Source organism: Pelophylax lessonae, assembly GCF_965119305.1.
Source record: "Pelophylax lessonae genome assembly, chromosome: 3".
Lineage (NCBI taxonomy): Eukaryota > Metazoa > Chordata > Amphibia > Anura > Ranidae > Pelophylax > Pelophylax lessonae.
In genome coordinates this window covers 587,791,772-587,812,920 of record NC_138770.1, presented here as the reverse complement: position 1 = coordinate 587,812,920, position 21,149 = coordinate 587,791,772, and the positions used below count along the sequence as shown (strand labels likewise).

General features: G+C 48.0%; 1 protein-coding gene across 1 annotated transcript in view; it reads right to left on the bottom strand.

Annotated features, from left to right (window-relative positions):
- APLF (aprataxin and PNKP like factor) overlaps positions 1-21,149 on the bottom strand; it is a 472,148-nt gene that overhangs the window by 33,736 nt on the left and 417,263 nt on the right. Inside the window, exon 9 of the mRNA XM_082250272.1 lies at positions 18,030-18,076. Coding sequence (XP_082106398.1) covers positions 18,030-18,076 — 47 coding nt within the window. The remainder of the gene's footprint in view (positions 1-18,029; positions 18,077-21,149) is intronic.

Genomic DNA, 21,149 nt, shown 5'->3' with positions numbered 1-21,149 from the left:
GGTAGCAGGGTCTCAGGTGTGAGGGGTAGCAGGGTGTCTCAGGTGTGAGGGGGTAGCAGGGTGTCAGGTGAGGGGGGGTAGCAGGGTGTCAGGTGTGAGGGGGTAGCAGGGTGTCAGGTGTGAGGGGGTAGCAGGGTGTCAGGAGGTGTCAGGTGTGAGGGGGGTAGCAGGGTGTCAGGTGTGAGGGGAGTAGCAGGGTGTCAGGTGAGGGCGGTAGCAGGGTGTCAGTGGGTGTCAGGTGTGAGGTGGTAGCAGGGTGTCAGGTTAGGGGGGATAGCAGGGTGTTAGGTGAGGTGGTAGCAGGGTGTCAGGTGAGGGGGGTAGCAGGGTGTCAGGTGTGAGGGGGTAGCAGGGTGTCAGGTGAGGGGGTAGCGGGTGTCAGGTGTGAGGGGGTAGCAGGGTGTCTCAGGTGTGAGGGGGTAGCAGGGTGTCTCAGGTGTGAGGGGGTAGCAGGGTGTCAGGTGTGAGGGGGTAGCAGGGTGTCAGGTGAGGGGGGGTAGCAGGGTGTCAGGTGTGAGGGGGTAGCAGGGTGAAAGGCAGTGTCAGGTGTGAGGGGGGTAGCAGGGTGTCAGGGGGGTAGCAGGGTGTCAGGTGTGAGGGGGGTAGCAGGGTGTGAGGGGGTGTCAGGTGTGAGGGGGTAGCAGGGTGTCAGGTGAGGGGGGTAGCAGGGTGTCAGGTGGGGGGGGGTAGCAGGGTGTCAGGTGTGATGGGGTAGCAGGGTGTCAGGTGTGAGGGGGTAGCAGGGTGTCAGGTGTGAGGGAGTAGCAGGGTGTCAGGTGAGGAGGGTAGCAGGGTGTCGGGGGTAGCAGGGTGTCAGGTGAGGGGGGGTAGAAGGGTGTCAGGTGTGAGGGGGTAGCAGGGTGTCAGGGGGTGTCAGGTGTGAGGGGGGTAGCAGGGTGTCAGGTGAGGGGGGTAGCAGGGTGTCAGGTGAGGGGGTTGCTGGGTGTCAGGTGTGAGGGGGTAGCAGGGTGTCAGGTGAGGGGATAGCAGGGTGTCAGGTGAGGGGATAGCAGGGTTTCAGGTGTGAGGGGGTAGCAGGGTGTCTCAGGTGTGAGGGGGTAGCAGGGTGTCAGGTGAGGGGGGTAGCAGGGTGTCAGGTGAGGGGGGTAGCAGGGTGTCAGGTGTGAGGGGGTAGCAGGGTGTCAAGTGAGGGGGGGTAGCAGGGTGTCAGGTGTGAGGGGGTAGCAGGGTGTCTCAGGTGTGAGGGGGTAGCAGGGTGTCAGGTGAGGGGGTAGCAGGGTGTCAGGTGTGAGGGGGTAGCAGGGTGTCTCAGGTGTGAGGGGGTAGCAGGGTGTCTCAGGTGTGAGGGGTAGCAGGGTGTCTCAGGTGTGAGGGGGTAGCAGGGTGTCAGGTGAGGGGGGGGTAGCAGGGTGTCAGGTGTGAGGGGGTAGCAGGGTGTCAGGTGTGAGGGGGAAGCAGGGTGTCAGGAGGTGTCAGGTGTGAGGGGGGTAGCAGGGTGTCAGGTGTGAGGGGAGTAGCAGGGTGTCAGGTGAGGGCGGTAGCAGGGTGTCAGTGGGTGTCAGGTGTGAGGTGGTAGCAGGGTGTCAGGTTAGGGGGGATAGCAGGGTGTTAGGTGAGGTGGTAGCAGGGTGTCAGGTAAGGGGGGTAGCAGGGTGTCAGGTGTGAGGGGGTAGCAGGGTGTCAGGTGAGGGGGTAGCGGGTGTCAGGTGTGAGGGGGTAGCAGGGTGTCTCAGGTGTGAGGGGGTAGCAGGGTGTCAGGTGTGAGGGGGTAGCAGGGTGTCAGGTGAGGGGGGGTAGCAGGGTGTCAGGTGTGAGGGGGTAGCAGGGTGAAAGGCAGTGTCAGGTGTGAGGGGGGTAGCAGGGTGTCAGGGGGGTAGCAGGGTGTCAGGTGTGAGGGGGGTAGCAGGGTGTGAGGGGGTGTCAGGTGTGAGGGGGTAGCAGGGTGTCAGGTGAGGGGGGTAGCAGGGTGTCAGGTGGGGGGGGGGTAGCAGGGTGTCAGGTGTGATGGGGTAGCAGGGTGTCAGGTGTGAGGGGGTAGCAGGGTGTCAGGTGTGAGGGAGTAGCAGGGTGTCAGGTGAGGAGGGTAGCAGGGTGTCGGGGGTAGCAGGGTGTCAGGTGAGGGGGGTAGAAGGGTGTCAGGTGTGAGGGGGTAGCAGGGTGTCAGGGGGTGTCAGGTGTGAGGGGGGTAGCAGGGTGTCAGGTGAGGGGGGTAGCAGGGTGTCAGGTGAGGGGGTTGCTGGGTGTCAGGTGTGAGGGGGTAGCAGGGTGTCAAGTGAGGGGATAGCAGGGTGTCAGGTGAGGGGGTAGCAGGGTTTCAGGTGTGAGGGGGTAGCAGGGTGTCTCAGGTGTGAGGGGTTAGCAGGATGTCAGGTGAGGGGGGTAGCAGGGTGTCAGGTGAGGGGGGTAGCAGGGTGTCAGGTGTGAGGGGGTAGCAGGGTGTCAAGTGAGGGGGGGTAGCAGGGTGTCAGGTGTGAGGGGGTAGCAGGGTGTCTCAGGTGTGAGGGGATAGCAGGGTGTCAGGTGAGGGGGGTAGCAGGGTCTCAGGTGTGAGGGGTAGCAGGGTGTCTCAGGTGTGAGGGGATAGCAGGGTGTCAGGTGAGGGGGGGGTAGCAGGGTGTCAGGTGTGAGGGGGTAGCAGGGTGTCAGGTGTGAGGGGGTAGCAGGGTGTCAGGAGGTGTCAGGTGTGAGGGGGGTAGCAGGGTGTCAGGTGTGAGGGGAGTAGCAGGGTGTCAGGTGAGGGCGGTAGCAGGGTGTCAGTGGGTGTCAGGTGTGAGGTGGTAGCAGGGTGTCAGGTTAGGGGGGATAGCAGGGTGTTAGGTGAGGTGGTAGCAGGGTGTCAGGTGAGGGGGGTAGCAGGGTGTCAGGTGTGAGGGGGTAGCAGGGTGTCAGGTGAGGGGGTAGCGGGTGTCAGGTGTGAGGGGGTAGCAGGGTGTCTCAGGTGTGAGGGGGTAGCAGGGTGTCTCAGGTGTGAGGGGGTAGCAGGGTGTCAGGTGTGAGGGGGTAGCAGGGTGAAAGGCAGTGTCAGGTGTGAGGGGGGTAGCAGGGTGTCAGGTGTGAGGGGGGTAGCAGGGTGTGAGGGGGTGTCAGGTGTGAGGGGGTAGCAGGGTGTCAGGTGAGGGGGGTAGCAGGGTGTCAGGTGGGGGGGGGGGTAGCAGGGTGTCAGGTGTGATGGGGTAGCAGGGTGTCAGGTGTGAGGGGATAGCAGGGTGTCAGGTGTGAGGGAGTAGCAGGGTGTCAGGTGAGGAGGGTAGCAGGGTGTCGGGGGTAGCAGGGTGTCAGGTGAGGGGGGGTAGAAGGGTGTCAGGTGTGAGGGGGTAGCAGGGTGTCAGGGGGTGTCAGGTGTGAGGGGGGTAGCAGGGTGTCAGGTGAGGGGGGTAGCAGGGTGTCAGGTGAGGGGGTTGCTGGGTGTCAGGTGTGAGGGGGTAGCAGGGTGTCAGGTGAGGGGATAGCAGGGTGTCAGGTGAGGGGGGAGCAGGGTTTCAGGTGTGAGGGGGTAGCAGGGTGTCTCAGGTGTGAGGGGGTAGCAGGGTGTCAGGTGAGGGGGGTAGCAGGGTGTCAGGTGTGAGGGGGTAGCAGGGTGTCAAGTGAGGGGGGGTAGCAGGGTGTCAGGTGTGAGGGGGTAGCAGGGTGTCAGGTGTGAGGGGGGTAGCAGGATGTCAGGTGTGAGGGGGTAGCAAGGTGTCAGGTGAGGGGGGTAGAAGGGTGTCAGGTGTGAGGGGGTAGCAGGGTGTCAGGGGGTGTCAGGTGTGAGGGGGTAGCAGGGTGTCAGGTTAGGGGGGGTAGCAGGGTGTCAGGTGAGGGGGGTAGCAGGGTGTCAGGTGAGGGGGTAGCAGGGTGTCAGGTGTGAAGGGTTGCAGGGTGTCAGGTGTGAAGGGGTAGCAGGGTGTCAGGTGAAGGGGGGTAGCAGGGTGTCAGGTGAAGGGGGTAGCAGGGTGTTAGGTGAGGCAGGCAGGTGGCTCAGACATGTGGGCGGGTTGCTCAGACATGCGGGCAAGCGGGCGGCTCAGACATGCGGGCGGTCAGGCGGCTCAGACATGCGGACGGGCAGGCGGCTCAGACATGTGGGCGGGCAGGCGGCTCAGACATGCGGGCGGGCAGGAGAATAGTCAGATAAGGCGGGTAGGATCTCAAGCTGGCTGCAATTCCTACCCACACAAGAGCCTGGTAGCCAGAGGAGATCCAGTCCTGCACTTGGAGAAGGGGCGGAGCAAACTCCTCCTATGACTGGAGTGACTGCAGGCGTATCTCCTGTCATGTAGATAGCTGGGGAGCAGAGCGCACTTCTGCTCTCAATGCCCGCCGCTCTCCACATAGCGCCCTCTACTGGTGTGCTCTCTAGGCCGGTGCCTACCTTGCCTATAGGTAGCGCCGGCCCTATTATAGATTTTCTACTGTGTATAAACTGAGGAACTCAGCTTTACTGCTTGCGCCATTACCTAATGTTTTTTCTTATCTGTCTCTACCAACTGTCTTATAGACTGTGCTGCCACCTAATGGCCTTTTAGGGAGCCTGCTCCTAGACAGCCCTGTTAGCGCAATCTTCTTATTCTCTGTTGTATATTGTAATGGGGTATATGGATATCTCTGTCACCTGAACTCTGCATCTATTCAGTAAAGTTCAAGTTAAAGCCAGCCTCTGCCTGATCATTCAGCTGAGTAAGCATCCTGTTACACTACACTGCCTTTTCATCAGTTATACAACAGACCAGGGATCCTCTGCAGTGTTCTTTCCCATACGCTATTCCTGGGGGAGACATCTGCCCTCCTATGGCTACTCTTCAGCAAAAGACTAATGGCTCATACACACGCAATGATTATCGGCCGACCGATCGTCCGACTTTTGTCCAGAGTGGTGTTTTGTTGGTTGGAATGTGCCTAGACTGCACACAAATTTTCTCGGCCAACAAAAATCTACTTCAGAAGTGATGTCATGTGCTGGTTTACTTTCCGTGTGTTTTTTCTTCTCTGAGCATGCCCAGTCTTGCTCATCAGATTTTTGTCTGCCGAAATCTGTACTGACTGACGGAAAATTGGCCGTTGTGTTGACGGCCAACAAAAATTTTATAGTCTGCACACCAGATTTTTTTTCGGCCGAAAAGTCGGAGTTGGTTGTCGGAAGCATCATACTAACAAGCCGAAAACCGGCCGATCGGACGTAGGCCGAAAATTCACGGCCAATTATCGACGCGTGTGTACGGGGCTTTAGATCATTTAAGACAACTAATAAAAAAGAAATCCATGTATTGTGAATGAAGCATAACAACCTCAACTGATTAAATCCATCCTAGCCGAAAGAGGAGACATATGGAAGTGAACGATGGGTGAGGATCTTGACAGTTCATCCAGCAGACACTTTTGATCATTAAGACCAATGTGTGCTATCCTGAAACACTGGGGATGACCTATGCAGTTGAAATTTGATTGCACCTTAGGATTACCAATAATAATAGAACTTCATTCCTTATTTATACAAATAGATAGCAAGGTTTAGTAGGTTTAGTAGTTATTAGCATAATGTCTGTCATATGTTTGCACTGTACATTCAATCACATCAGTTTAAAACCAAGCATTTGTGTCCGCTCAATATTGGTAAATATACTCAGGAACAATCAGCATTTTTTTTTGTAGAAAAAATGCAAAAATCCACCAAAGATAAAAACAGAAACAAAGATTTTATGAGTGAAAATAATGTTTTGATTATATTATGCTTTTCCTGAAAATGCACTCAAGAAAGGACTAATTCATTGTGTTAGAAACCTTAACAGAATATAAACACTACATACTTCACTCCTTTCAATTATAGATGAAGCAGATATATTTGATAGCTCCAATCCATAAAATGTCATTGAGAAAATTGTTCTCTGGATATGTTCCTGATAATGAGATAATTAATTATTTTAAACAGCTGGATTAAATGAACTTCAAATGTTAAGATTTAAAACTTGTCCCTGGCACTTTATCTCTTCAGGAAACCTGGAACTTGCTTGCTGAGAATAGGACATCGGAGTTTGCCTTGTGCCATTAGCAATAAATAAGCAAGTGTTGCGTAGCAAAAGGACTTCTGTGTCTGTCTAATGTAAATCATTTTAACAGCAAGCTGTATTTTAAGTCAAAATATTGCTGCACGTCCAAACAGGAAATTGAACAATGTTTGTGTAAATTTTTATAAATCAAAATCTGCAATATTTCCACATTGCATCCACATTTAACGTATATTCAAAGCTAAATCTAAAAACATTTTTTATTTTGGATAGAGAAGGGGAAGGTAAAACTGCTGTCAGCTATTTTTTTTATTTTCTGTGTATTATTAGGGAGATTTCCCTTAATTCCTTTAATGTACTATCCACAGGAAGTGAGAGGATATATTAAAGTGAAAGGACATGTGAGCAAAAATTCCCTTTTAGACAGCTGTCATGAAAATGAGTGTCTCCAATGGAAGATTTCTCCTCTATCGATGTTCTAGTAGAACTCAATATTTAGGATTTACCCTCAATTTCATTTCTGGTGACACTAGTTATCAATATAAATAGAGAGAGCGACTCCCCCTAACAAGCATAGACAGAAAAAAAAAAACTTGAGAGTGTTTTAACCGTTAAAGCACAGTAAAGTATGACACACCAACCCACTCAAAAAAAATAGAGGGGTGGGTACTGCGTCCGTCAATGAACCGAAGAGAAAAGGATTTTACGGTAAGTCAAAAATCCAGTTGTCTCTATGTCCATTGACGGACGCAGTCCTCTGATGCACATCAGTAGGGACATCCCAAAGCAGTACCCAAATGAGGGGTGGGAACAGCAGAACAAAAAAAACAGTCCCCAAGGCCAACATGGCCAACCAGGCAACACAGGATTCATCGGAACAACAAGATGAGGTCTACTTGAAAGACCAAACAGGAACACCCTCAAGGAAGGCCAAGGGCCCTCTAAACAGCAGCCTGCAAAACTTTGCGGCCAAAGGAAGCATCCGCAGATGCCAGCACATCCACCTTATAAAATTTGGTAAAGGTGTGAACAGATGACCAGGTTGCCGCCTTGCACACCTGAAGCACAGATGCCTGATGGTGAAAAGCCCAGGAAGCACTAAGCGCCTGAGTAGAATGCGCCTTGACAGGGAAAGGAGGAACCTGTCCTGACCCTTAATGCAATAAGCCTGCACCACTGTCTGTCTGATCCACCTGGAAATAGTCACAGCAGACACAGGCAGCCCTTTCTTTGGGCAATCCGTGAGCACAAAGAGCGAGTCAGACTTGCGAAAAGACTCAGTAGACGCCAAATACACCTTGATCGCCCGAACAACATCCAGGGTATGCAGAGCAAATTACTTAGGATGTGTAGGCTTAGGACACAAAGAGGGTAACACGATGTCCTCATTTAAGTGAAAACTGGAAATCACCTTCGGCAGGAAGGACGGATCCGGCCGAAGTACCACCTTATCCCTATGAACTACTAGGTAGGGAGAACGGTAGGACAGCGCCGCCACTTTCAACACCCGTTGCGCAGAAGTAATAGCCACCAAGAAGGCTACCTTCTGAGACAAGGTAAGCAGGGGAATATCCCGAATACTCTCAAAGGGAGGCCTCTGGAGAACCGGCACCAAATTAAGGTCCCAAGGTTGTAGCAGAGGTCGCACCGGAGGTAACAAGTATCGCACCCCCTGGACAAAGCTACACACCAGGGAATGGGTGGCAAATGGCCTCTGGAAGAAAATAGCCAAGGCCGACACCTGACCCTTGATAGTACTCAAGGCCAATTTTTGATCAACTCCCCGTTGAAGAAAAGCTAAGATCCGAGCCACCGAACAGGAACGAGGGTGGGTCCCAAGGGACTCACACCACACAATGTACGACTTCCACATACGATGATAAATCTTCCTAGAAGTTGCCTTTCTCGCTTTTAGCAGAGTGGGAATCACTGAAGCAGACAATCCCCTGTCCTTCAGCACTTGGCTTTCAACAGCCAAGCTGTCAAAGCCAGCGACTGTAAAGTAGGATGGAAGATTGGCGCCTTAGACAGTAGATCCTCCCTGAGAGGAAGTCTCCATGGGGCGTCTGCGACAATCCTGACCAGGTCGGCGTACCAAGCGCGGGGAGGCCAGTCCGGAGCCACAAGAATGACCGGAATCCCTTCCGCCTCTATCCTGCGAAGAAGCCTTGGCAGCAACTTGAGAGGAGGAAAGGCATACATCAGCCGATACTGGCCCCAGGGGGCCACCAGCGCGTCTGCGGCATCTGCCAGAGGGTCCCAAGAGCGGGCCACAAACCTCTGTACTTTCCTGTTGATGCAGGATGCCAACAGATCCATGTCCGGAGTGCCCAAACAAAGGCAAAACTGCTGAAACACCTCCTGATGCAGGGTGCATCTAAGGCCTGGCAGCTGAGGTAATCCGCCTGCCAATTTTCCACTCCCGGAATGTGGACAGCGGAGAGCGCTGGAACATGACGCTCTGCCCATCATAGTATACCCGCTACTTCCAGGGCTGCAAGGACACTCTTGGTGCCCCTTGGTAAATCACATATGCCACGGCCGAAGCATTGTCTGATTGAATGTGCACTGGACAACCTTCCAGACGTTCGGTCAAGTGTGCCATGCAAAGCCGGATCACTCTCAGCTCCAGGACATTGATCGGCTATCGAGATTCCTCCAGCGACCAGACTCCCTGAGCCAAGTCCTGATTGAGGACTCCCCCCCACCTGGACAGACTCGCATCCATGGTGACATTCCTGGTCCTGTGGCTTAGCCAAATCCGAAGGTCCAGAGAATTCGGGTGTTTGTCCCACTTAAGAAGAATTTCCTTTTGAAGAACCCTCGTGTGGAATTGAGCGAATGGGACTGCCTCGAAGGAGGACACTATCAGCCCCAGCACTCTCATACAGGTCAGAAGGGACGACCGGTCATTGGACAACAACATCTGAACCGCTGACTGGAGCTTCTGGAGTTTCTCCGAAGGAAGAAACACCCTGGCTGAGGACGAGTCCAAAGTCAGACCCAGATAGACCAGTCTCATGGAAGGGGTCAGAGACGACTTCTGAAGATTCACGATCCACTCAAACTCCTCAAGAGTCTTCATGGTGACCCCAAAGTCAATGGGTAAAGCCACAAACTGATAATGATCCTCTCCACTGCAAAACAGAGAAACCGTTGGTGAGCGGTACATATTTGTATGTGAAGGTAGGCATCCTTAATGTCTATTGAAGCAAGGAAATCCTCCTGATGTAGGGAGGCCACCACTGTGCAAATAGTTTCCATCTTGAACTTTTGAGTGCGCGTGAACACATTCAGTGCCTTTAGGCACTGCCCTCCTTCTTGGGAACTGTGAACAGGTTGGTATAAAACCCGTGAAAGTGTTCCGTGTGCGTCACTATGACTCCTTGCTGTAGCAGGTCCTATACTGCCCCATAGAGTGCTCGCAAGCGATCCGGAGACAGACGGACATTGGAAGGGAAAAACCTGACCGGAGGAATGGATCGAAACTCGATCTAGTATCCGGACCGCACAACCTTCCGGACCCATTGGTCTGGGAGTTCCGAGCCAGCCACAAGTCCAAGAACCGGCAAAGGTATCCCCCCACCTTCATTCGGAGGGGGGCCTTGTCCGCAGGTCTAGCGGCACCGGACTTCTGTTTCCCAGACCAGGGATACTTGGAACCACCCGAGAAAACCTTAAAGGGCTTTGCCTTATCAGCTGCCCCCCGAGGAACGAAAATATTTTCTGTGAGCCGAAAAGGACGGACCCCGCCTATGCCAGGAGTCCTTACCCTCGGAAGCCTGTGGAAGAAAAGTACTCTTACCCCCCTTTAATAATGTCGTCCAGGGTAGCCCCAAACAGAAGGTCCCCTTGAAAGGGGAGTTCCATCAAGGCCTTCTTAGAAGCTAGATCCACAACCAACACTTCAGCCACAGCATACACCAGATGACCACCGCCGAAAACGGCAGGCGACCCAACAGGGAAGCAGTGTCCAGCGTGGTATCACAAGCAAATTGCAGCCCCAGCACCATCTGGTTCAACAGCTCCCCAAAGGCAAGGGGGAACAGGCTTGCCCTCCACGTCACGGTGTAGCAGCTTAACCCATTCATTCACCACTTGCGTGACAAGGGCCGCAGTAAAGGCAGGCCTCAGTGCAGTCCCCGCCAAAGAGTACATGTTGTGGGCCACAGCCTCCATCTTTTTACCCTCTGGGTCCTTAAAGGATGGGGAATCTTCCACCGGAATAACAGTAGCCTTGTTATGCCTGGAGACTGGAAGATCCACCTTAGGTGGTACCGACCACTTCTTCACCAAAGACTCCTCAAAGGGGTAGCGTCTAGTAAACCATCTAGACACCCCAGGGGAACGTTTCAGCCGATCCCATTATTTTGTGAGTAGGCCAGAAAAATAAGTGGGGAAAGGAAAAAACTTTTCCACCCTGGAGGGCTTATGGGCCAAAGGCAACCTGTGTCCCAGGAGCGACGACAGCCGCATCCTCCAATTTTAGGGTTGTGCAGCAGTAGAGGTAGAGATCCCATCCTAACTATCAGAGGAGGCATTGCGCGGGGTACCAGACCCGGCCGGGGTACCCACGTCTGTGGTGGCTGAGTCAGACTCAGAATTCGAGACATCAGAGGAGGAAGGGGTAGGAGGGGGTCGTTTCTTTGCAACCTGCCCTCTAAAGGCCACCTCCACCTGGGACACAAATGCTTCCAAGACTGCCGAAATCGCATCGGTGGACAGCTGATATTCGGAAGGCCCTGCGGCCTCCGTGAGGGGATCAGGTGGGGACACATGGTCTGAGGGGTCCATGTTGCACTAATAGAACCTGCCAGTAAACTTTGAAAAAATTGACAGAAAAAAAACATTTTTTTTCTTTTTTGTGTATGTGAAAAGAGCATCCCCACAGCGCTACAGCACCCCCCGGAGGTCAGGCACGCGCTAAGGAACACCCAGAGAGAGAGAGATTATGCCCCCAGCAACTCACTGTCCCCAGATAGCAGGAATCGGATTAGAGAGGTCTGCACGCGTCAGCGGCGGCTCAGCAAAAGGAAGGGAGCCAGGAAGCTGCCCGGGGTGAAGGGAGGGGCTCCTCCCCCAGAAAACACCTCCAGGCACACCCACTGGCCTTCACAGCAAAAAATCCACAGCAAAGTGGCCAAAAATGGTGTACCAAGATGGCCGCTGCCATAGAAGCAGACGAGGCTACAGGAAAATGGCGGCCCCGCACGGGAGCGCAGTAACCAGGACCCACAGGGGGATTCCCCCGCCAGCCCACCTAACACCATCCAGCTGGAGGAACCCCCCCAAGCCCCCCCCTGCACGATCGTCGAGCGCCGCGGATGGCACACTACCCAGCACCCCCCGCAGTCTGCAAACGAGGTCCAGGTAGGCCCAAACAGTCCCCCACATGGAGGGGGGAGGGGTCACAACAGGACAGAGGGAAACCCAGTAGTGTGAGGGACCGACCATCCCAGGGAGGGGGCCCGAATCCACCCCAAAACCTGCCAGGGAGGAGGGGGGGACGTTTTACTCACCGCACCAGGAACACAGGCGGGCGCCATCTCCTGACATGACCCCTCTCCACCGAAGTGTGGGGGCTGATATAGGCCTAGACCCTGTTGTGTGCGACCTTGCGAGATCCCAGCAAGGAACTAGGTCCTTACTCCTGACTAGGCAGATTAAAACTGACATCCTTTGCAATAAGAGAGAGGGTATACCCCCAGGGATTGCCCATAGGCGTAGCCAGAAATTCTTTCTGCCTAGTGTCCTACTCCTGTAGGGGGCAGTATAGCCCTACTGATATGCATCAGAGGACTGCGTCCGTCAATGAACGATAGAGAAATATTTTCTTTGCAGCGTTAAGCTGGCCATGTACGGTTAGTTTTTATCGTTCATTTTATGTATGACCCTTCATGCATGGTATTTTACATATATGTACTTATCAATAAATTTGATATTTTTTCCTGCAAGCCGTGTCGTGTCTCTCACTCAAAGTCCCAACCCTCTTTTTATGTACATTGAATCGGGATGGAGACGCACGGCTTATCCCACCGTGCGTCTCATTTAAAGTCCCAAACCTCCCCTATGCCTCTATATGTGAATAGGGATGGAGAGACACGACTTTGGCGAACAGGTTTATTCTTTTTTACAATACCCCCTCTTATTGGGTGTGCATACCAATGGCTCACTTTCCCTTGTCCATGGTTATGTCACAAAGAGCCCCCCTTTGGATCAGTTGGGGGGTTGTGGGTATTTTCTCCATGCCATGCTCAGACATACATACACATACAATTTAGTTTATATTATATTTTTTGGCATCTCTCAGACACACCTATGTATTTCTGGTCCCTTGAGGTAATTGGCTGCTAGCTGTTCATCCTGGGAGCTGCGATGCACGGCATGCGCCCTCCCTTTCTCCCCCCGCCCTCTGGCGCGGGGGATCAGGTGGGCGGTTCCTCCGTGCATCGGCGCCATGCTCAGCACCGGCGTGTGACGTCACATTCGGGCGTCACTACGCCGACGGCTTGTTTTCCATCGCAGTGTATTTAAGCTGCCTACGAGGCGGCATGCCCATGGCGGCTGCTGTCTCACGGCAGTTCGATGTATACACCGGCATGACGCTGGGACCACTATGCGGCGGTACTCTCGGCGGACACGGGACACTCATGCTTGGAGTCTGGGTTTCATTTCAGGTACTTACCTCTCACCCTTCATTTTTCCTTTCACCTATGGCTTTTTTGGTATTTCTAGTTTCTTGGTTTGCAGCCTGCATATTCATTGATACTTTTTTTTTTTTTTTGGGCTTGTATTATCCATCAGGCCCTTCACTTATAACACCTGGTTTCACTGGTATTATCTGGGTTCCTACTTCCATACCATTCACTTTCCTCTCTCATTATTTACTTGGTGTCACATCCTTCACCGTTTCTTACTCTGCTCACTTTTACCATGTTAGCAGCAATATGGTATTTTACCATATATATATTTCAACATACTTTGTATACAACTACTACATATAATTTTCATTGATACTTTTATAGATATCTCCCTCTTGCTGCTACATGCAATATGTCTACTCCACTCATCCCAGCCCACACTCCCCATCCGTATGGCGTGTTCAGCCTGGTTTGCCTGCCGAGTGTGCCCTCAGCTCCCGTGGGAGACATCTGTGGCCTCCCCTCGTTTCCAGTATCATTTACCACCATATGACAGTGTAAGTTTTGGGTATTTGAGGCTATCGCCTCTCTTCCCTTCCCCAGTCTTCATGTAATACCATTTGCTTTCTCCTGATATACATTTACATATATATTTTTTAGATCTAACACCAACTCCTGATGAAGTGGCATACTAAGTCCACGAAACGCGTCGAGTTCATGATGTTACGATTACTACAATTATATATATATTCTACTACTGTGAACAATCTTACTCCTGTAATGTTGCAATATTGTATATTTCCTGGACATTTGTCACTTGGTTGTCATGAACACTGGATTTGTTTTTATATTTTTTGTATGTTATAACCATTTTATGTATGACCCTTCATGCATGGTATTTTGCATATATGTACTTATCAATAAATTTGATATTTTTTCCTGCAAGCCGTGTCGTGTCTCTCACTCAAAGTCCCAACCCTCTTTTTATGTACATTGAATCGGGATGGAGACGCACGGCTTATCCCACCGTGCGTCTCATTTAAAGTCCCAAACCTCCCCTATGCCTCCCCTTAGAAAAAAAAAAGCTGAACCAGCTGAATTTTGATCCCTGTATACCAGCTTTAGCCACACATGAATTCTAAGGCTGCCCATATATTATACAATTTTCTTTTACATTTTTTTTTTAAATTTACCAAAACCATATAATATGAGGTCAAACCTAAACACTTTCAATTTGTATGCAATCGGGCCTTTGCACTATATAGTTGAAGGTAAATCTAAAGGAAATTGAAAAAGAAAACTGTAAAATGTATGTATCTATATAACTGAACTCACTACTACTTTACTAAGGGGTCTATCTATAAATGTTTTCATCTAAGATTCTTGAAACTTTCACACAGGATTTACACATTTCTGAAATCAAATCCAATTAGAAAAATGTATAAATTTGGGGTAAAAATGTTGTAAATATTGTTTGAAAACATTTAAAAAAAGTGTTTTTATTGCATACAGTCCTTGCAAATGTTTGCAAAGGTCCTAAATGTATTTAATACCAAAGTGAAATTAGTCTTTTTATACGAGTGTTAAATGTGTGTGCAGAGTTAATAAAAGAATCAAAGAATAAAAAAGAAAACAAGAAATAAAAAAAGAAATTCAGAGATCTAAAAAAAATGGTGTGGCTTGGTTATACTCTAATGGGCCATACACACTATACAATTGTCTTTAGATTTTTTCCTTTAGATTTACCAAAACCATATAATATGAGGTAAAATCTAAACACTTTCAATTTGTATGCAATCAGGCAGGTCATTGCACTACATAGTTGAAGGTAAACCTAAAGGAAATCTAACAACAAAAGTTGTATATGGTGTATCCAGCTTTAGTAGACCAGATCATTGTGTTGTGAAAGCAGCCCTTGTGTTAGGATTAAGTTCACCTGCTGGTGGCAGTGTGCTGCAGTTCCAGTGTCCACTAGCAGGTGTCTCCCAGAAGCCAGCAGGCCAGGTGGCTATTTACGGCTGCTTCCCCCTTTCCTTGCATCCCTATATTTCTTGTTACCCTTGTCCCTTATATTGTAAATATTTGTAGATGGTCTGTTCTTAGGTTCACTAATTATTTTTGTCTTTGGGGTTGGTTCTTGTTTGCTGGAGTTTCCTATGTTCATTGCTTGATGTGTATGCTTGTTTGTGTGTTTCACTGCAAATAAATCTCACTTTAACTGCTTGCCGACCGCCGCACGACTATTTACTGCGGCGGTCAGCCCCTCACAGGCAGAGCGACGTAGTACTACGTCGCTAGCCTGTGAGGGTCTAGGGAGCGAGTGCGTGCCCCCGGAGGCGCGCTCCCGCGCGGTCACGGACCCCCCCCCCGCGCGTGTGACCAGCGGACCCGATGTCCGCCGGTCACTTGGCGATCGTCGGTGCAGAGGGAGAAAGGCAGGCGGCTGATGTATACAAGCCGCCTGTCATTCTCCCCTGTGTAGGAATAGTGATTATACGGTTCTACTATGTAGGACCGTTGATCACTGTTCCTACACCTCAAGCCACAGCCAATCACAGTTAGAATCACGCCCCTAGGGACACACATAACCCCTCCCTCTCAAAAAAAGTTAACCCCTTCACTGCCAGTGTAATTTTACAGTTAACAGTGCATATGTATAGCACTGATTACTGTAGAAATGTCAATGGTAACCCCAAAAGTGTCAAAAATGTCAGTCAAGGGTCCGATCTGTCCGCCGCAATGTCGCAGTACCACAAAAAAAAATCGCAGATCGCCGCCATTACGCATTAAAAAAAACAACAAAAATGACAAAAATCTTTCCCTATGTTAGTAAACGCGATAACTTTTGCGCAAACCAATCAAAATACACTTTTTGTGATTTTTTTTACCAAACATATGTAGCATAAAACAAATTGGCCGAAAATGTTAAAAAATTTAGATTTTTACATTTTTTTGGGGGGAATTTCATATAAAAAAATGTGAAAAATATTGTTATTTTTGCAAAATTGATGCTCTTTTTTTGTTTATAGCGCATGATCAAAAAATCGCACAGGTGATCAAATACCACCAAAAGAAAGCTCTGTTTGTGGGAAAAAAAGGACGTCAAATTCGTTTAGGTACAGCGTCGCACGACCGCACAATTGTCCATTAAAGTCACGCAGTGCCGAATCGCAAAAAACCCCCTGGTCGGAATGGGGGTAAAATCTTCTGGGGCTTAAGTGGTTAAGGATATCTACAATGTTTGGTTGCAGTTTCCATGTGTAAGCTACATGTGTCTGGTCTCCCTAGCTGTCACTGAATCTTGACACCTTAACTGGAACCAACAAGGCAGAAAAAATAGACCCAGACTGACATGAAGGGGGATAACTTTTGAGTAAAAGAAAATCATGGGCATGATTTGGAAACAAATAGACCTGCTGCTCAGGAACTGGATCAGACAACGATAATTTGAAGTTACCTTATATGCTGTATCTGTAGTGCCAAGACTAAATACAACATTCTTTGTAATTTCTCCTAGAACACCCCAAATTAAGGCCTAGCTTAGGATTCAAACCTTGGCCTTCCACGTTGTGCTTGCTTTTTTCCATAAATCCACAATTCTCTTTCTAGATTTTTAATTATATGAACGTTTATTTGATATTCTAATTGTTAGTAGGGTCAACCTAATGTTCATTTTCAATGGAAGTTGCAGAAAAATTCAAAAGAGCAGGATGGAAAATTTGCTCGAACATACAAATTTCTAACAGAGTATGTGGTTTTCATTTTGGAAAGTCTATTAATTCCAAAATAGATTTTTAAAAGCAAATTAAATTTTGAAGTCAACTGTTCATTCGAAAATCTACTAGTGTATGGCAAGTGTATGGAAGTCATGTTGTTTTTTTTCATTTAGTTAGTGAGTTGGATAAAAAAACTGACAGATCCCTGAATCAACATGATGTCTGCTGCGGGGATCTCTCTTGCTGTTCTATTGTATTCCGATAGGGGGCCTCCCTGACTAAATGCTAGTTTTCCAGCAAAACTGCCCTGTTTTCATTTTATAAATGCCTCCTATTGCTAGCACTGCAAACATGCAGCACTTATGTCATGGACCACTCAATAATTAATGCAATAAAGAGTAGTTCCGAGCAACAAAGTTATTTCTTATGCAGGGTGGTCTGGTTCTTTGCTCAAACAGGGAGCCTTTGCTTAAAAAGGACTATAAAGTCCCTGTGTGACAGTGCTGATTGGCCCAGCAGTGTCACATGGCATGAGTTTACCTGCTACCTGGGATCACTGATTACTTTGTTTGGCTCCTGGTACTGAAAGAATTGGCAGGGAAACCAACAAAAACAAGTATTGTCTGGAAAAGAGTGAAGGGATGGGGGAGGGTTGGGGTTGGTAAAAAAAAATTGTTACTTTGGGGTGATTTACTAAAACTGGTGCCACACAGAATCTGGTGCACCTGTGCATAGTGACCAATCAGCTTCTAACTTCAGCATGTTCAAATTAAGCTTTGATAATAAAACATTAAAGCCAATTGGTTACTATGCAGACTCTCTGTGCACCAGTTTTATGGCGCTTTTCCACTGCATGGAACCGTACCGTTTCGGCACGCTTTTGTGCTTTTTCACTGCTGGTACCGCATGGTATAGGGTCGGAACGGTTCGGTACGGTATAGGTTTGCTTTTCCACTGCATGGAACCGAACGGTACGGTACGGCTCTGAAAAAACAGTACCTACTTGATTGTGGTTCCAACAGGTACCAAACTGGTACCATATCCAACAATCCTTTGCATGCAGTCACTACTAGCCACTGATTGGTCAGAGAATCCCACCCACCCCGTTGTTATCCCACCCACTTAACTTTAGTACTACTAGTGGAAAAGCAAACCTATACCGTACCGTACCGAACCGTTCCGACACTATACCACGCGGTACCAGCAGTGGAAAAGCAAACCGGGCCAAGCAGGGCCGAGTAGAGCTGAGCCGGTACGAGCCGGTACTTGCAGTGGAAAAGTGCCATTAGTAAATCCCCTGCTTTGTCTTGAATGGGCTTAGGGACAGCATGCACTTGGCTTTTTTACAAAAGTTCTATGTCAATAGCACTACCTATTGTTCTTCTTTTCCAATCCCTACATTGAACTGAAGCGTCAGTAGATGTTTAGGGAACAGAAATACATAAAACAACCCTACAACATGCAATTTTCACACAAGCTTCCATTCAACAAAACCAATTTAGAGCAGATGATTTAAAAGGTCACAATGTTCTAAAGCCTAGTAATATCAAACATCGCCACAGGACATAAGAGGCATTATAACGTTACTATTAGTTAGTGTGAGAATAGGACTACAGTACAGGCATTGAGCGGTAAACTGGGACATGGGCTAATAGAAAAGGTAGTTTGTAATGCGCTACATAAAGAAATAGATAAACTAATTAAACAACTACATGTTGGGAAAAGCTTACCTGGTGGTTTAGTATGCTTGTATTCCAGTTTGTGCTGTGGATTTTTCCTGTAAAAAAGAAGTGTTTATCACTGCTATAGCTCATAGAAAAATGTAAAAAAAAAAAAACTCTTTCATAGACAACAAATGTAAAAATCATTTTACAAGTTAAATACTCCTTTTCAGGCTTCTCACCACAATAATGTATAAAACATATAAGAACATGCAGCAAATGGTTATCAATTGCAAAGGTGCTTTGAGAATTGTGGCTGTATAGCTGCTAAGTACTGTACTTGTAGCAGAACTGATCAATAAAACACATTGTGAAAGGTGAATAAGAGAACATTTTATTCCTTTGCAGCAGCAGTGCGATGCCTTAATGTCATATAGGCAGCTTTTCAATAGATATAAGTGGTCAACATCCATTTTAAAGGTGTCAGAAAATGCACATAGAGGTAGCCTACCGTGGAATATTTTTATATAACCAGGAAAGCTGAAAACTCAGCCATTTGCGAAAATCATGCAATTTTGATGATTACTTCAAAATACTCAGTTGTGAAAAATAAAAACACGAGCTTCAGAAAAATGTACACTTGTATTCTGACCTGTTTTCATTTTATAAGTGCCTCATACTGCTAGCACTGTAAACTGGTAGACAACAGGCTTGGCAGTGGCATGCAATGCCAAGCCGCTGCAAGCAAAGCCAACAGAATACTGGGATGTATAAAAAAGGGGATTCACTCCAGAAATAAAGAGATTATTCTCCCGCTCTACAAGACTCTGGTCCGGCCACATCTGGAGTATGCTGTCCAGTTCTGGGCACCGGTCCTCAGGAAGAATGTGCTGGAACTGGAGAGAGTCCAGAGAATGGCAACAAAAATGATTAGGGGAATGGAGGACATCAGCTATGAGGAAAGACTACAAACACTGAACTTATTCTCTATGGAGAAGAGACGATTGAGTGGGGATATGATATCAATGTACAAATATTGTACTGGTGACCCTAGCATAAGGAACAAACTATTCAGAGTAAGGAAATACAATAAGACACGTGGCCACTCACTAAAACTAGAGGAAAGGCGGTTTAACCTTAAAGTACGTAAGGGGTTCTTCACTGTCAGAGCAGTAAGAATGTGGAATTCTCTTCCGCAGGCAGTCGTATCAGCAGGGAGCATCGATAGTTTCAAAAAACTAATAGATGGGCACCTTAAAGACCACAACATACAGGGGTATACAATGTATGGTTAACAGCAAACACTCACACACATCATAGGTTGAACTGGATGGACTGATGTATTTTTTCAATCTCACTAACTATGTAACTATGTAGCATGTACAATAATGAACATGGACCACTCAATAATTAATCCAATAAAGAGTAGTGCCGGGCAACAAGTGGCCAATCAAGGAGCTAGTAATATTATTCAGCAAACACTGTAACTGTGCTAAAATCAGAATTCCCACTAAATGTACCTTCATGTAGGTTTTAAGTAGTTCTATTTAGACAGAGTCCAGAACATACCTTGCAGGTTCTAAATGTTCTTTCTAAATCATGTGCTGTTGTTGTTATTATTATTCATTATACAGGAATTATATAGCGCCAACAGTTTACACAGTGCTTTACAATATCGGGCAGACAGTACAGTTACAAAACTATTTACTACAGTAAGAATCAGAGGACCCTGCTCGTTAGAGCTTACAATCTAAGAGGGAGGGTCAAGAGATACAAACGTTCATAACTATGGGGGGATGAGCTGATAGAGAAAGTGGAAATACAGTCGTTGGGTGCTGTTGTTTGTTTTCCCTCTAAATTATATATTATCAAATAAATGCACGGGGCAGGTTTTTAATTTGATTTATACAGTAAGTGCCGGTTCACATTTGTGCGATGCGGGAACGCTGTGAATATACAGCTTGTTCTTACATCGCATCCGCACAACAGGCAGTTCACACTGCCATATGTGATACACAGGGGGTGTCAATTCAAAGTTAACGACACCCCCAGATCAGATCGCATATCGCAGTGTGATCTGAAAGATCGCACAGAATCGGATCGCACTAGTGTGAACCACCATGCGATCCGATTCTGCTGCGGACCAAAAAAAGGGTCCTGTGCGTGTTTCAGTGCGATTGCGGTGCGAATTCAGTCATACAAACTGTATGGCTGAATTTGCACTGCACAGACATCGCATGTAATTTTAGGAGCAGTGCGCTCCGAATTACATGCGATCTTGGTGATCGCACAAATGTGAACCAGCACTTAATGTTGGAAACATTTTATAACTCAGACGTTGTACTATACTAAGCTGTCTGCAACATCTTCCCTGTCCTATCAGCAATGATCAATTAAAGGTACAATAAAGTGAAAACTGAAAATTAGAACTTGAAATGCATACACTGGCAACGTTGTTATTCTTAAAGTCTTCTCATCTGCTGATCTAATCCCTAATCTAAAGAGCCTGACAACAACTGATATAGCTAATTTGGAAAAAGCATGCAAAGACTTGCATCTCCTTGTCTCTTAATGTACCCATACTTTCTATGTAAATGATTTGGCAATTATCTACCCAGCACTTAAAGGGTAACTCCACTTCTGTTGAGAGAGAAAAAACATTTGCCTCTGGGTGATCCAAGCAAATTGCAAGAATTTGAACCCCTTCAGTCCAAGCATATGCAAATATATGACCCCACTGGACTGGGCTTTTTTTCCGTGGGGCATATTTGTGTATCTCCCTTTATGCTAGGGTCTCACCGAGAACTTCCAATTCCAGGTCACCTAATCACCACCAAAATCTGACTTGTATCTTAGTGCAGACTTCTTCGAAAATCAGTGAGCCAATTTCATAAGCAGAATATTACATTTCTAGGTGTGTTCTGTACACCATCTTTGTCCAGAACAGCCCCAGATAGTCATATTACTTTGCATCATACAGGAAATACAAAGCTGCATATTGAAAAGGATAGGTAATCTTTAATAACATTCGATTAGAATATGGCTTGTGCTGCAATTGTATACGCTATACTAATTTTTTTTAAGTTGCTTTTTTTACCCCACGAAAGTGGAGTTACCCTTTAAGGCTTTCACCAATTTACAAAGCTGTATCTGCTTGAAGTATGTATAACCTATAGGTTTACTTCAAGC